The 17,130-nt window shown below is 35.0% G+C and overlaps 1 protein-coding gene across 3 annotated transcripts in view; it reads right to left on the minus strand.

Moving 5' to 3' along the window:
• Positions 1-17,130, minus strand: part of RAPGEF2 (Rap guanine nucleotide exchange factor 2) — a 189,102-nt gene that overhangs the window by 35,852 nt on the left and 136,120 nt on the right. For all 3 annotated transcript variants that reach the window (XM_063310575.1, XM_063310576.1, XM_063310574.1), the window contains 5 exons: positions 12,668-12,845; positions 7,355-7,491; positions 5,870-6,028; positions 4,623-4,775; positions 1,352-1,516 (listed from right to left, as the gene is read on the minus strand). In XM_063310575.1, coding sequence (XP_063166645.1) covers positions 1,352-1,516; positions 4,623-4,775; positions 5,870-6,028; positions 7,355-7,491; positions 12,668-12,845 — 792 coding nt within the window. The remainder of the gene's footprint in view (positions 1-1,351; positions 1,517-4,622; positions 4,776-5,869; positions 6,029-7,354; positions 7,492-12,667; positions 12,846-17,130) is intronic.

Consider the following 17,130-nt stretch of genomic DNA (forward strand, 5'->3'; position numbering starts at 1 on the left):
TAAGCCCATATAAAATAGGAAGCCCTTAAATAAGATATACATTGATTGGCCTTGGTTGACTCTGGTATTATTATTATTAGTTTTTCAGTTACCTTATTATTCTTTATGTTCTGAAGATTATTACATTACATTATGTTATATTTTCTCTTATTTTATTTTTAATTCCTTGTTTTCAGTTTTTTTTAAAATTATAAGTCACCCAGTCTCATTCTTGTGAATTGGGCAGTCATATAAACCAAATAAATAAATAAATAACCAACCAACCCACCAGTTTCAATAAACTGTCCTATTCTTAACTTGCTAATTAAAATGACTACTAATAGCTACTTGAAGAGGTCCTTCTTTGTTGCTCACAACTGCAGAATACACCTTTTGGAAGGATGACTGCTCCCCGCAGTCTTTATTTTCAGAAAAGATGACTCATTCTTTTAATTTGCTTTTAAACTATTTAATAGCTATTCAGTGGCTACTGTTTTATGATTGTAGTTTTAATTATGTGATTATTTTATAATAGTTTTTTTCTTTTCTATTCATAGCTATCATGAACATGAATTTTGGAGAAAACATGAGATATAAATCCAGTAAAACAATACAAATCATCACCATTGTATGTTTCTGTAACAAGAATTTTAGTTATGCTACTTTATTTAGAAAGGAATATTTTGCTCCTACTATGTTAGCAAACTGATTCTTTAGCAATAGCTATTAGAATTTTAATAATGTGAAACCAATACAGATGTCCTTTCTATGCATTTATAAAACAAGAATCACAACTCCACAAGGTTAAAACATCATAATCAGACCTTGACTTGAACAGGAATTCTTATAAAGTGCTATTAGGAATTCATAGAAGGCATAATTTTAAGAAAGGTTACTATTTAGTTGCAATGTTTCTTGGAATTTACAAATATTAAATAAAGTCTGCTAACAGAACATATTGCTTAAAGCTACATGTGGTATATACAATATGAATAATATTTTCTTAAATTGTAACAAGAGATGGACAGAGTATACAAGATTCAACATTCCATAGTAAGTGGTGGTGGTGAGCAAACAAAAAGCCAAAATCTTGAAAAGATAGCCAGTAGGAAAGATGAAATGTGAAAACACACTACTAAAAGACCTATAAAAATAGTTTAAATGACTTTTTATTTAATATGAACAAATTCAATAGTTTCTTACTACATGCAAATTACATTATGTTACATGTAGTGAAATATATGAGTTAGATCCTAATTTTTTTCCAGTGATGTGAAGGGGGAAGATATGATCATCACCCCCTACCCCCTATAAACTATCCACAGTACATTACATTGAAAATAAAGACATAGAAGAAAATTATTTATGCAACCTTATCCCTGAGGCTAGGATCATTGAACCACTCCAATAACTTTTTTCCCACTTCCATTGGGCTCGAAAGGAAGGTTCTATATGTCAATAGGAAATCTTCTATGTAAGTTGGATCCACTACTGAATGTTCTTCTACCAAATGCATTGTTAATCTTTCCGGTGTTCCCTGTAAAATGCAAATATCCAAACATCAGGGCATGAATGTGTTTTCTCCTTGCATCATCTTATTTGTTTCGCCAAATTTAAAACAGAATGGAATGTTTATTGACTATGTTTAAAATTAGACAATACTCAATATAGAAACTCAAGAATTCAACAGCATTCTCCATGTGTATTGACAGACAGACAGACAGATAGACAGACAGATAGATAGATCTGCTAGTTTGTGGCATTTGGGCAGCTGCACAATAGCTTGCAAGGCGCTTTCGAGAATACAGATCCTGGCTTGGATGAAATAGCATGAAAATGCTTGTGGTAAAACTGAACTTTTTCAGAATTGCCCACTACTGTCTTTGCACATAGCAGAGAAAGTTGCATGTAGCATGAATACAAATAAGGCTGGTAATCTAGTCTACATCTTCTCAAGCTTATTAAAAGCATTATATAAAAGCTTCAGTTGACCAAAACCATGATGGACAACAAAAATTAATATCTACAGCCCCCACTAGTATTGACTGTGGCATATGGAAGATTGCACCACGGAATATAAGAGGCATAAGCAACAAAAAAGATCAAGAAATGAAATAAAATGAAATAAAAACTGACAAATTGTGCATCTGTAGAAAAGGGGCAGATCTAATGTCTTTTAATAGAATGAACTATACAGTACAAATGGATGCCTGACTGAATGATGAAAACATTTATGTGTAAGAAAAAATGCATATAAAATAATGATTGTACCAAAAACTGAGGATGAGAGAAAGACAACATGTATAGAGAGAAACAGAGTTAAAAAGAATATAATCAATGAGAGCAAAGAACACTCAATATTAAAAGAGACATAGAAAATGCACAGCAATTCTGATGGAACTAGAAAATCTTCTAGAAGTGGATGGAGAGGGCTAAGCAAGGAACCTCCAGCAAAATGAACAGAATTAAACCTAAAAGGGATAAAATAATTTTGGTATGAAAATGACAATGATACACTGAGGAGGAGAATGTTAGTGTCCAAGAAAAGAAGATGAAAAGGAAGTCATAAATGCTGTGAAAGCATCGAAGATAGTAAGAATGCAGATTTAGATAGTGAAATGGGAGAAATATTAAAGTATGGATGTGGTTTGGTTATTGAGTGGCTGTGCAACTTGTTTAGTGGGTATGAAGACAGGATCTAACCTGATGATTGGAAGAATTATGCCACTGTTCCTCTTTGCAAAAGGAAAAGTAACAAGAGTGAATGCAAAAATTACAGGGAGATTCATTTGTTAAGTATACTTGGGAAAATGTTAGAATTCTGATAAAATTCTAACATAAAATCTTACAATTCTGATAAAATAGAGCCAGTTTGGTCTAGTGGTTAAGGTGCTGGGCTAGCAACCAGGAATCTGTGGGTTCTAGTCCCGCCTTAGGCATGAAAGCCGGCTGGGTGACCTTGGGCCAGTCACTCTCTCTCTTAGCCCAACTCACCTCACAGGGCTGTTGTTGTGGGGAAAATAGGAGGAGGAAAGAGTATTTGGTATGTTCACTGCCTTGAGTTATTTATAAAAAATAATAAAGACAGGATAGAAAATAAGTAAGTAAGTAAAAATAGAGAAAGGAAGAAAGGAAGGGAGGAAGGGAGGGAGGGAGGGAGGGAGGGAGGGTAGGAATGGACAATGAATAAAATGTGAAAAGTATAGTGCAGCCATATTGGACAGGAAGTGTTCAACTTAGGTTTTTCTTTTTCAACAGGTGATTGACAAATTGGGAATATAAGAAAGAAGTTTATTGTATATTTGTTGATTTAGACAAAGCATATGATAAATAATATTGAATTATGGAATTTTTGCATGAATGTGGGATTACAGGTTAGTTGCTGCGTGCAGTAAGAGTGGCATTTAATGAAACTAAAGTATGCATGAAAGTAAAAGTGAATGGTTCAATGTTGACCAGGGAGTAAGGCAAGGATGCATGCTATCCCCTTTGTTGTTTAATTCATTTATAGGGACATATACAAAAAATGTTTGTGGTCATCTTAAAGTGATGGGTTGGTTGAGGAACTTTATGCAGATGTTGCTGTGTTGTTGGTAGAAAATCAAAATTATTTGAAGCAATATAATACAGATAGTATGATACAATTACAATTATAAATCTAAAAAATTAATCTATCAAACATCAAGGTAGCTTAATTTTACAGGTAAAGAGGAGTGAACAATTGCAGTGAAAAAATGTGAAAAAACTAGATTAGGTAGATACATTTTGTAGCTTTGTAGAGTTTTTACTAAAGATGGGGAAATGCATACATTTTAAGATCTGCAAATGCTGTTAGAAAAGTAGGGGTAGTATCTGGTCTTTTATGAGGAATGAATGTTTCCTGAAAAATATGAAACTGGCTGCATATAAGATCTTGCTTCTCTTCACTTTTTTATAGGGAAGTGAGAGTCAGAAGAAACATAAAAGTAAGGTGAACACAGTGGAACTGAGTACTTAGGAAGTGTAAGTAATAAAACAAAAATATAGTTTCAAGAACTAATAGATGCCAAATAAATATGAACTGAATACAAAAGTGAGTGACTAGTATTCACAAGAGAATGAATGAGGATTAAACTGCAAAAAATGTATGAAAGAAAAGTAAATAAGTTGAGAAGTGGGGGAGATCAGAATGTAATATGCTTGGATGGCACTGATGAGATGTTTAAAGCGAATGGGGAATGGAAATGTTTAAAAAATAAAAGGTATGTAGGAATTAGTGTATAGATGTGGTAGAAGCAAGTATTGTTTGGAAGAACAGAAAGCTATATAGTATAGCTTTCCAGACTTGTGCTGGAATCAACTAATTTTTAGCTACATTTCTTTTTCTTATTTCACCCCTTGAATTTCTTTAGCTTACTATTTCTTACTACCTTTTTGGATTCTGCATTAACAGTGCTTAACCTGAAAAGGAATACTGCACATATGTTTGCATATATGTAAGAATTCAGTTTTTCTCTCAAAAAGTATAAATGTCCAAAACACTGAAAATAAGACAATCCGGAAAACATTAATACACACACACACACACACAGACCAAAAAAAGTATTCATCTGAAAGGAATACACATTTTTTCAGTTGAATACACTGTGGTGTACAAAGTATACCTTAATAACAATGTGACCTTTTCTTGTTCCAGTGCGATCCAATTCCCTGTGCTCTTTTACCATAACAATCTCTCCTTCCTCTTCTACCTTTTGCATGTTTTTTTCTACTTGATTCAGAATGCGACAGTAATCTTGCTGGGCTATGCATACAAACTGGGAAAAGAGATTTGCAACAGAATGTTCATTATTTTAAATTTTATCCAATTGTCAAAAATATTTAAAACTTTAAAGGCAAAGTGTTACAGTTAATTCCCTAATGTAAAGTCCAAAGTAAGGATTCAGACACAATAAAAAAATTAAAAATAAATAGCATTCAGCACAAACCTTTGGATCTCTATTCAAAATTAAGATTTATTGACTTCAATGTGCTTATTCCATAATAACTATATTTACAACCTTAGTAGAGTTATTGTTTTATGTATTTATGTTATTTTTAATAACTCTGTAGTCAAATCCAAAATATTTCTAGAACTTCTGTTTGATTTTGGAATAGCAGATTATTAATATAACTACTAGAAATAATATCTATTTACTATCACTACATTTAGGCCATCTTTTTATAAGGTGAATGTGCAACTATGCCATACTTAGGAATCTGTATAAACTACCTTAAGTATTTGTATCAACTAGGAAGAAAATTCTACTAGGCTTATTGTTTATGAAAGTACTGTACATCATTAACTGATTCAATTTGAATTAATAACTATCATAACAATCTCACATCACCATTAACCTCCATTTCCTGAACAAACCAGTTGTTCATATGTCTGGAAGATGCAAATATGGCATCTTCCAGACATATGAACTTTTCAGCTGTGCTGGATGGGGAATTCTTACAGGTTATTCACACAAGGGAAGTGCCTAGTTTGAGGAAGGCTGTTACAGAGAATGCAGTGCAATGCTGAACAAAGTATGCAGTCTTCTGGAGGATTTAAAACAAACAGCATAGCTGGCCAGGCCAGCCTTATGAATATAGGCTTTTGGATGGTGGTTCCAAGAAGGATGTGGTAAGATACAGTTAGTTACAGGTCAGTTGGAAGATCTCTCCAAAATAGGTAGGCTGAAATTTACATATATAGAAAGGTTCTCAAGAGAGACACAAGATGAAACTGTTAATTGAAAACAGAAGACAAAACTCTACTCATGGCTGCAATGGGGTAAAGCACAAAAGGCACAGAAATTAATATCATCCAATCATAAGAAATGTGCAAACTGTTCTAATGGCTCACTCAGATTTCAAATTCTACCTGGCAGTCATCCACTTTGGTTCTCATGATTCCTTTCATATATTCCTTGTCCATGGTAGGGGAAACACCAAAACTGTTTCCCATGCATAATATTTCTGTTCTTCCATCTGGATATGTTACTTCCACAGAACCATTCAAAATAACAGACCAGGAATCAAGCTAAAAATAAAATACATTGTTTCAGATAAGCAAGATAAAGCTACATTTTCAGTTTTCTTCTAATAAATGCTTGCAAGCAGGGAAGGAAGAAAGATGTGATCATACACTGAATCAAATAGATGCAATTTTTCAGGTAGAGTTAGGTGTGCTTTAAGTCCAATTCAAATACCTAACAAATTTACACACCCAGTCTACAAAACATAAAGACATCCAACTTGATATTTTGGTCTCATTTCTGAGCTACTGTATTTCCCAGGTAAATAAAATTACAGATTGTCCTTGGCCTATGACCATTAGTTCAGGGACTGTTCAAAGTTACGACGGCACTGAACGAATGGTAGTTAGACCAGTCCTTGGAGTTCCAGCCATCCCAGCATCCCTGTGGTCATGTGACTGAGATCTGGGCACTTGGCACCAGTTTGCACTTACAGCAGGTTGCAGCGCCCTGCAATCGCATGAACGCCATTTTATTCATTCATTCATTCGATTTCTATTGCCACCATCTCAGCAAGTGCAATCTTCCCTGCTGGCTTCCCCAGAAAGTCAATGAGGAAGCTGGTAGGGAAGGTCACAAGTCACTGGGGTAAGTCTCCCCCACCCATGTACCTTTCCCAGCCCCTCTGCACTCATGCTGCACTGGCCAGTTGCACACCTCCTTGCACCCTCCCTGACCCACAGTGCACCTCTTGTGCACCCCCTTACACACTCTCTGATCCTCCCTTTCACCCTTGCACACCCTCCCCCACCCAGCAGCAGCCACTTACCTACCTGCCAGCCTAGGACTTGCAACTTCCTGCTGGGTTCCCCAATGACTTTGGTTGTGGGAAGCTAGCAGGAAGTTGGCTCACGTAACAAGCGTGGGACTCAGTTAACAACGGCAAATGGCACTGCAGGGATCACCATCACTAAGCAATGCAGTCTCATTTTACAACCGCATCACTTAGCAATGGAAATTCCAGTCACAATTTCCATCATAAATTGAGGACTACCTATAGTTAGATTAGATTTAATTCTACTATAATCTGCACAAAGCAAGAACTGGATAGAGAATCCCAGTATTTTAAGCACATGCCTTTCAAAATCCAATTACCTGTGGCACGATACTCAGAGATCTATTTGTATTTGAATAAAGAAATTCAGTGTGATAATGCATATAAGAAGTGTGTATCAATCATTTTAATGTCAACACTGTAACCACAATGCAAGCATTTTATATTCAACTTATCTGACTTTTATGATTAAAATAAATTAATTTCTTTATTACATGAAATATAAATTTCATATTTCTCTGAGAAACTAAAGAAGCTACAGACACTATCTACTTACTTCTTCTCCATCATTTAGAACAATGGTTCCTGCCCTTTCTACAACTGCAAACACCATCACAGCACACAGTTCTCTTCTCACGGACATTGTCATGTTAGCAAAAGCTGGTAACTGATGCATGAATTCCAAGAGTTGTTCTAGAGGAGAAAATATAGCTGAGTTATATATGTACATGCAACATAATCTTAGTAGGGAGAGTTAAAAATATTCCCTCTATTGTATTTTATATTCCATGTCATCTCCAAATATTTTATAACTGTCATCTAGAGCCAGTTTGATTTAGTGATTAAGGCAATGGGCTAGAAAGCAGGAGACTGAGAGTTCTGGGCATGAGAGCCAGCTGGGTGACAGTGGGCCAGTCCCTCTCTCTCAGCCCAACTCACCTCACAGGGTTGTTGTTGTGGGGAAAATAGGAGGAGGAAAGAGTATGGTATGTTCACCGCCTTGAGTTATTTATAAAAATAATAAAGGTGGGATATTAAATAAATATAAATAAATAAATAAATAAATAATCTGAAAGATATCCCATAAATTGTTTGAATTGACATTAATAAATAAATAAATAAAAAGCCATTTCACAACTTTGTAAAATTAAACGTATAGATCACATTCAGAAAAGAACAGAAATTTCATGAATCATCAAGCTGGCAAACTTTCTAGCATGTTGGGCTAACATATATTATATTAGGTTGACAGAGATGTCCTGCAAGAACTTCTTTGTTGTGGCCCACTTGCTGACAGGAATTAGTTCAATGAAGTTCAAATCAGTTTTATCTTAATAGAATTTTATACTTGTTGAAAAATATGTATATTCTTCCATATGTAAGATCTTGCCTTTTTACTTATAATGTTGAGAGTGGTTTACAGCAAACAAATACTCTTTTTAATACTCTTTCCCCCCCGAGCATTTAATGTGTGATAAACGAGCCTCATAAATGGCATTTGACTATGCTTATATTTTTATATTATTGCCTATTATTATAATCTTCTAATAATTCTGATTCGTAAAACAGAGATGGAGAAGATATCTTTGGACAGATATTGTAAGGAGGAGGAGCAGCAGCAGCAGCTTCCAATGAGGATTCATGGTGAACTGGACGTCCCTGAAGGAGCGGAGACAGCATTGTGGTGGATATTGGCAGCATAGTCTTTCCGGATAAAGGAGAGATCGTGAGATCATCCACTTGCACTCTGGACAGCTGCTCCTGACAAACTGAGGTTTTTGCAGTCATCTCGTGAGTTGAGCAGCTGGGAGTTGAGGGATCCAAGGTCATAGCCATAATGCAGACACAAGGTTCACACGAGCCTAATTTCTTAAACGCTTTCGGATATAATTAATTTACAGCTAAAGAGATTTTCTGAGCGGCAGGATAAGAAAATTCCACTTGGTGACCTAACATTCTTTCTGGATAACAAAGGGAAAAAGTGGTTTTAAAGACTTAAAAATGTTTGGCAAAAAGCTTAACAAGGAGTGGATGTAAGAAAGTTTAAAACAGATAAAGGGGATAGTCATTTTGGAATATTATTTTTTGGTGAAAGTGCTTTTCAACAAATTGGAATTAAAATAGGCAAATGAACCGGACCTTTGTGGGAATGTTTTTTGTTTACTATTAAAGAGTGCAGACAATTGGTGGATTTTATGAACAAAAGGTAATATGAGCCAGACCGTGATGATGACTGTAACGATGGAGTGCCATTTTAGATGAAAGTATTAAGTACTGAGGACACAGGAATACAAAATGGAAAAGGCAGGGGGAAGCTTGCCTTTTCTCTTTCTCTTGGAATTGCAATTTTCATTTTGTACTTTAATATTATAATGGAAACCACCAGAAAAGTGCCAAAAATAGTAGAGGGGAGAAGAGGATAGCGAGAGCAACCTGCAGAGAGCAGAATTATACCAGATTTGCTTCAGAAAATGTTTGAGGAACTGGGCAATAAGTTAGCTGAGTCACTTGATACTAAATTGACAACTTTTGAAAAAAGAATGGATGGAAGACTTGTAAAGTTAAAAAAGAGAAGATGAAAGAAGAAGTTAAGCAGGTGGAAAGCTCTATAAAATAAGTGTCTGGAGATGTAAAACAGATTAATGACAAAGTGGAAAGTTATAGATAGAGAGCTGGAAAGAGAACTAGATAATTTGGCTCTACTCAAATTGAAAGAGAAGGAATTTTGTTTGAGATTTAGAGAAATCCCAGAGGATTCTGGTAAAGATATTAGAGAAAAGCTTATTAAAGCTTTAGGAATTTTTTTTGGATTGGGAAGAGAGGCAGAAACTGATAAAGTATATAGAATATATATAAAGATGAATAAAATGGGCTTTGAGAAGAAGTTAAAATATCTGGGTATCACTACGACAAATATGAATTGTATGTTATTACAAAAAAACTATGTTAAGACATGGAATGAAGTTAAAAAAAGATACATTAAGATTGGAGAAACTACAACTGTCATTGGGAGAGAATTTCTGTGATAAAAATTAATGTCTTGCCTAGAATGATGTTTTTGTTTCCTGTTTTGACAATACCTGTTTTGACAACTGATGTACCATTTAAACAGTGGCAGAAGGATGTATCTAAATTTATTTAGCAGGGAGAAAAAACCAAGAGTTAAGCATAGGGTGTTACAAGATGCAAAGGAAAGGGGAGGACTGGGTCTACCTGATTTGAAATTGTATTTTGCAACTTGCTGTTTGGTTTGGATGAAAGAGTGGGTGCTGCTGAGAAACTGAAGGCTCTGGGACTTAAAAGGAAAGGACCTGAGATTTGGGTGGCATGGATATTTGTGGTGCGACAAATCCACTTTCACCCTTGGTTTTTAGTATCTGTATGGAACCTTTGGCTTGTGCTATTAGACAATACAAGGAGATCCATGGAATAGTACATAACTCAGTTGAACATAAATTGGTTTTATTTGCAAATGGCTTCTTTTGTTCATTTCTAAACTTCACACTACTATTCCAGTTTTGATGCAAATGATAGATGTCTTTATTAAAATAGCAGGATATCCTATTAACTTGCCCAAATCAGAATTGATGCCAATAGGTGAGAATTTGGTTACCCATCCATTTAAGGAATATCAACTCTGTATTTGTACCGAATCCATTAAATATCAAGGCATGCGTATACCAAAAGATATAACTCAGTTAGTAACATGTAATATAAATAAAATGTAGAGAGAGGTTTCTTTCAATATCAATAGATAGGAGTTATTAAACCTCACCCTTTGGGGAAAGGTGAACGCTCTCAAAATGAATATTATTCCCAGATTAATTTATATTCTGAGAAGAATTCTAGTTTATATATCTGGAAAATATTTGCCAATGGCAAATATTTACAGCTACTACATTTGTTAACAACATTGTTTGAACCAGCAGCATTTTCAGCTTCTGAGACACCTTGTTAAGATAGAACAACTTGTTAAATCCTTCAAAACTAAAAAACTACTATTTGTACAGATATTTGTTATCAATAAATCAATTTGATACGCAGATGCTAAGAAATGAGGGAAGAATTAGAGTTTCCTATAATGACCACACAAAGGAAGAGTGCCTTAACTTCTATAGCAAGAGTGTCAAATGACCTCAAATTATGACTTATTCAACAAAAAATAATATTTAGAATTTATTGGACTCCATTACATTTGTATAGAAAAATATTGTCAAAACCAGCATTTTATTGGAGATGTAATAAGGATAACGCTTCTTTAAAACACATGTTTTTACAAAGTCCTACATTCACTAAGTTTTGGAAGAAAGTAGTGGACTATATAAATATGACTGTGTGACAAAAGCTAAAATTTTCAGAGGATAATATTTTCTTGAAGTACATACCTAGTTCATGGAATATGACAACTGAACAACATATATGGATTCTCCATGTCCTTCCTTTGGCTAAAAGACTGATACTGCAACACTGGAAAGATAAGTGTATGGCCCTGTTCACTCAATGGATTGAAGACCTGATTACACTTGCCACCTATGACCAGACTGCCTACAGATGTAGACTTTCTATGGACAAGTATAATAAAATGTGGAACTCATTTATACAAAGTACAGTAGGTTAAAAAAAAGAACGGTAGGGTTATATAAATGTATTAGAAATTAATATATACATACTTGAATGTTATTTACACTAGATAAGTATAGAATTGTAACTCTTAATTCTTATGATATATATACACACACAGACACAGTATATATATTCTTTTTTTCTGTTGTATTTCTTCACTTTTTAAGCACTTTTTATGTGTAGTTTTTTTTCTTCTTTGAAAGCATACGTATTCACATTATAATCATCTTAGTTTTTTTTTCTTTCTGTTATTATTTTAAAAGCAATAAAAATAAATTAACAAATGTTTGGTGGACATGTTAAAAAGCTAGAAAATTTTGGATTGAAATACACACACTGATTCAGGATTTTAAAAACTAATATACAATTGAGACCAGAGGTTTTTCTTTTGGGGATGATGGGCAAACAGTTGGAGACAAGTCATGGGACTTTTGTGTATAGTAACTGCAGCAAGATTATTGTATGCACAAAGATGGTAAGATATGGCATTATACACAGTGAAGGAATGGTTGGTGAAGATGATGGGATGTGGTGAGATGGCTAAATTGACTTCTCTGATCAGAGAAAAGGCAATATCTACGTTTACTGCTCATGGATTTTTTGTGTAAAACAGAAAAAAAATGAACTTATGATTTGTGGTTTTGATGATTAGGCAGGATAGATTATAGAAGCAGCATCATGTTATAACCATAGATTAAGAGGTAAATTTATAATTGTACTTATAACAGTTGTAAAGAAGATCAGAAGCCACTTCTTTGTATCTTTTTTTCTTTCTTTTCTATTGTTCTTTCACTTTTCCCCCTTTCTCTCACTTTTCGCTTTCTCTTTGATTTCTTTTTTATTTTCCTTACTTTATATTAGTTTGTATTAGTTTTTAATCTTCCTTTTAAATACACACACACACACACAATAGTTAAATGCTCAGATTAACATTCTAGTGTGTTTCAAGCTCTATTCCTTACATCAAAAACCTCATAAGCAAAAAGTATCAATCCTTAAATATTTTCAGTAAAAACGAAATGTAATGTGGGAGGGAGAGAATGGGATAGGAAAACCAACAGTCAAGCTTCATCCCTACACACACACAGACACACACACCTCAGACATTTTATTTGTTTCAGTAAGTCTATTTTGATTCATGGAAACAATTTCATTTAGTTAGATTTTGGAACAGAAAATATCTCATCAAAAGTTCTTAGTGTCACTGAAGACAATAATCCTCTTTTCGGTGCTAATGGTAGCTTACCAATATCATCATCTGTCCTGTCTATTGGATCTTTTTCTAGACAGTCTCTAACAATATCTCTGCTCATCAAAGGATCAGAAGCCCTCTCAATATCTTCTTCATCATCATCATCCTCAGAATCTACTGCTGTCTCTGGTAATCCACTCAGATCCATGTCACCAGCTTCACTTTCTGTGGCCTAAAATGATAATATAGAATTCAGAACAAAACATTGCAGGCTTTCTATAATGCTACTAAAACTAACATTAAATTAATGAATTTGATTTATTTACCCCATCGAAATTCTAAAGTAAAAATTCCAACATGCTGTAAATATTAAGGACCAAACTTTCTTCAACTAAAAAGAATTGTTCAGAAGCAACAGTGATCTTTGAAAAGACTATTACAATAAATTGAATTTATCAACTGATATTTTTGAGATACTTTTGTGCTGATTATTTTATTAAAGATATCTTCAGCCCTGGAGGCTTTTGTTATTGTTATTGTTGAACTACAATGGGATATATAAGTATTCTAGATCAGTGGCCCCTCTTACCTCAACATCAATCCCAGACATTGCCTCTTGCCACCACCTAGCATAGTTGTACAGGACACTAATTTCTCACTCTCAGCTTTATGGCCTGACAGCTGCTCTTTCTATCCATTCTGCCCACTGTATATTCCCTTCCCTGTCCTTTTCTCGGCTTCCTCAACCATTTTTTCAACCCACAACCAACCCCAACTACAATTGACTATGATTTTTCCATTTACAGCTTCCCAAGCCACTTTCCTACCTTCCCAATTATCTCCAGTCACCTTGTAACAAACTGATGGGGCTTTCTCTATATGCTGCTCCTAGTCTGCTGTCCCAGCTCCCAAAATATTTTCATGCTAAATCTGCAGGGGAAAAAAAGTTGCTTCTTCCATCCATTCCTCCTTTGCCTTCCAACTAAAGCTGAAGATTTTTTTTTAATCAGCAGAAACTGCTATATATTATGAAAAAAGAAGAAAAATGTTTTTATTTTTTGCAACTTGCTTACTTTAAAATATAAAAAATATATATCTCAAATAAAAAATGGCCCTGCCTGTATGACCTATGCAATGAAGCCATGTTATTTTTATGAAAGTAGCAATTCCATTCACACTGGATAACAATCAACAATTTAAAATTAATTTTAAAAAAACTAAAATTGTAAAATGCTAACCTTATATCAGAGATTTTTTCTTGCTCATATTTATTTCTTTATTAGAATTATGTCAAGTCAGCATAAACACACTCTCTCCTCCTATATTTCCTCAAAGCCAGCTGGTGACTTTAGGTCAGTCACTCTCTCTCAGCCCAACACACCTCACAGGGTTGTTGTTGTGGGGAAAATAGGAGGCAGGAATATTAGGTATGTTTGTCACCTTGAGTTCACCAGGTAGGTAGGTAGGTAGGTAGATAGATAACGACAACAACAACAATATAGCAAGTACACCAGACAGTTGAAGAAGAAAAAATATCATTGGAAGAGTATCTGAAGGACAGTGAAGATGCGCTGAAGCTAGTACACCATGAAGGCTCACTGAATACCAAAGAGACCAAACTGGCCTATAAGAAAGACCAAATGAAGAATAGAAAAGAGACATGACAGTGCAAAGTATTACATGGCCAGTACACACAAAAAAAAAAAACTAGTAGGCAAAGCAGATAACAAGACCTGGCAATATCTTGAGCAGGAAAGTTGTTGAAGAAAGAGACAGGGGGGCTAATTCTGGCTGCACAAGACCAAGCTTTAAGAACAAATGAATGCAAAGCCAGAATTGAGAAGACAGCAGCAGACAGCAAATGCCACCTCTGCAAAGAAGCTGAAGAAACAGTGGACCACCTAGTTAGCTGCTGCAAGAAGAGCGCACAGACTGACTACAAACAACGGCATGACAAAGTAACAACAATGGTGCACTGGAATATTTGCAAGAAATACCACTTGCCTGCAAGCAAGAACTGGTGGGACCACAAAATAGACAAAGTAATAGAAAATGAAGATGCTAAAGTGCTCTGGGACTTTAGAATTCAAACAGACAAGTATCTACCACATAACCCAGACTTCACAACTGTTGATAAGAAAGACAAAAAGGTCTGGATAGTGGGCACTGCAGGACCTGGAGACAGCAGAACAGGAGAGAAAGAACTGGAGAAAAATCACAAAATACAAAGACCTGCAAATAGAAATACAACAACTGTGGCAAAAGAAAGCAAAGACAGTACCAATAGTAACAGGTGGCTTGGGTGCAATTCCAAAACATTTGGAGCACCACTCGAACACCATCAGCATTGACAAAATCACCATCAGTCAATTGCAAAAGGCAGCTTTACTTGGAACAGCTTACATCCTGCAATGGTACCTTTAACACCATCAAACAACATCTGCCTATCCCAGGTCCTTGGGAAGGACTTGACAGGTGGATAAAAATGCCAAATCCAGTCTAAACATCTGGCTGATCGTGTGACCAACCAAAATGTAGTAATACAACAATTTCACAGTATATATCGGTACTTAAGGTTCCATGGGAAAAAATGAAAAAGCATATATAAAGGGTGGAAGAAGGGCCTATACTCAAGAAAAAACACAGTAGTGTTGTTTTGACCTACTATTTGTTTGTTTATTTTTCTGCCTGTTCTCCACGAGCATAAAGTAGTGTACACTTAACTCCATTCTCAGGTTTTTCCCCACAACTAGGTATGGTAGGTTGGACCAAGAGAATGGTTCTAGTGTGACTAGCCCAAAGTAACCCAATGAGCTTAGATATAAGTAAAAAGTGATTAAGGAGCACCTAATTAATGATTCAATCTCTCATGATAGATTAATTATATCCCATAATCCTGAAGTTTCTGATAGTGGAGACAGGCAAATGTTCCCATGTTCAAGGTGAAACAAACACATCCAGAAAACTATAGTCTAGTCAAACTGATGTTAATGTCAGGAAAAAATCTAGAATAGATTATACAGCTGGTCTGAGTATACAATAAATATATTAATAAGAGCAAGCATGGGTTTGTCAAGCTTGCAGTAGCTAGTGCAGTGAATACTGGGAATGCAGAGCACATTGATTCTGAGAAGGTTTCCTATTATATTCTTGCTGATTAGGTGGGGAAAAAGGGTTGGAGGCCATTACTGTTAGATGGATGCACAGCTAATTAAACAGCTAAAGCCACAAGGAGTCCTTACTGGCAGTGGTTTAACCTTGAGGGAGATTCTGATGAAAAGATAGAGGGTGTTTATCAAAGTTGAAACAACACAAGTGGAAGGGATAGGAAATACCAAAGACGACAAAAACAGTTCTTTATGCTAAAACCCTAAGTTTAAAACGATTGTTTTAAAAAATCACCATCATCATCACCATGAATATAGGATATGAGAAAATTGATGAGCTATCAGCAATTTTAAAAAAGAAAATGCAGATGTCTGAATAAATTGTCAGCTGAATGTGCCTTAGTAGTGTGATGCACTGGCTTATAATTAAATCAACTCTTAGTTGGATTAACAGAAAAATAGCAAATATAAAATAAAATGTTCTTCTCTACTTTAACATGTTAGGCTGCATGTTAAGAATTTTGTTTGGTTTTTAATTTCACATTTTAAGCAAAAGTTGGATAATCTGAACCCACATCCAAAGAAGATTAACTAGAATGACAACAAAATATAAACTAAATCCTATGAGGACTGGTTTAAAGAACTGGATAGGTGCAAATATCTTCTCTTAATAACAACTTCAACTATCTGCAGAGCATGTAGGAGGATAAAAATTATTTTCTCTTGATACATGCAACAGCACTATGTTGAAAACTGCAGAGAAACAATTATCAGTTGACCTGTATGAGAAACTTCCTAACAGTATTTCCTAATAGCAATGGGATAGAAGGGTTAGCTTTAGCCTCAGTTGGTGTTAACCCTCCTTGCTGCTGATAAAAGAAGAAATGTTGAGTGGTTCTACAAAAATGGGGAATTTCTAGAAATTCTTGACTCTAAGTTAGTTCTATAACCTTACCATGCTATCATGGGACTAGCAGGAACAATGATAAGTAGAAACAGGCCCCCACTCTTAGTTAATTCAAACTTCATTCTGTCAGACGGCAATCAACCATTTGATATGGTTTTAATCTTAGTCTATAATAAAGTTACAGCATAGCTACTATAGACTGAAATCACATCAAGCAGGTGATTGCCTTTTGACAGAATGAAGTTATTACAATCTCTTCTTTTAAATTCAGCTTGGCGCCTTTTCCTCCTCCCCTTCCAACAGCTTAATGGAAACCCTGCTTTGCACTTCTCACACTTAATGCTAGGTTTTACTTACAGGTTGACATTCTCAGCATTCCTACTTTGGGAAACTCTAGCTTCCATCATATCTTCCACACCAGCCCTAAGTAGGCTACCATGTTTTCTTAAATATATTTTGATAAGTGGGGAGGAAGGATATGATAACTCCTAGCATCCTTTGTT

This window comes from Candoia aspera, chromosome 8 (assembly GCF_035149785.1).
Source record: "Candoia aspera isolate rCanAsp1 chromosome 8, rCanAsp1.hap2, whole genome shotgun sequence".
Classification (NCBI taxonomy): Eukaryota; Metazoa; Chordata; class Lepidosauria; order Squamata; family Boidae; genus Candoia; species Candoia aspera.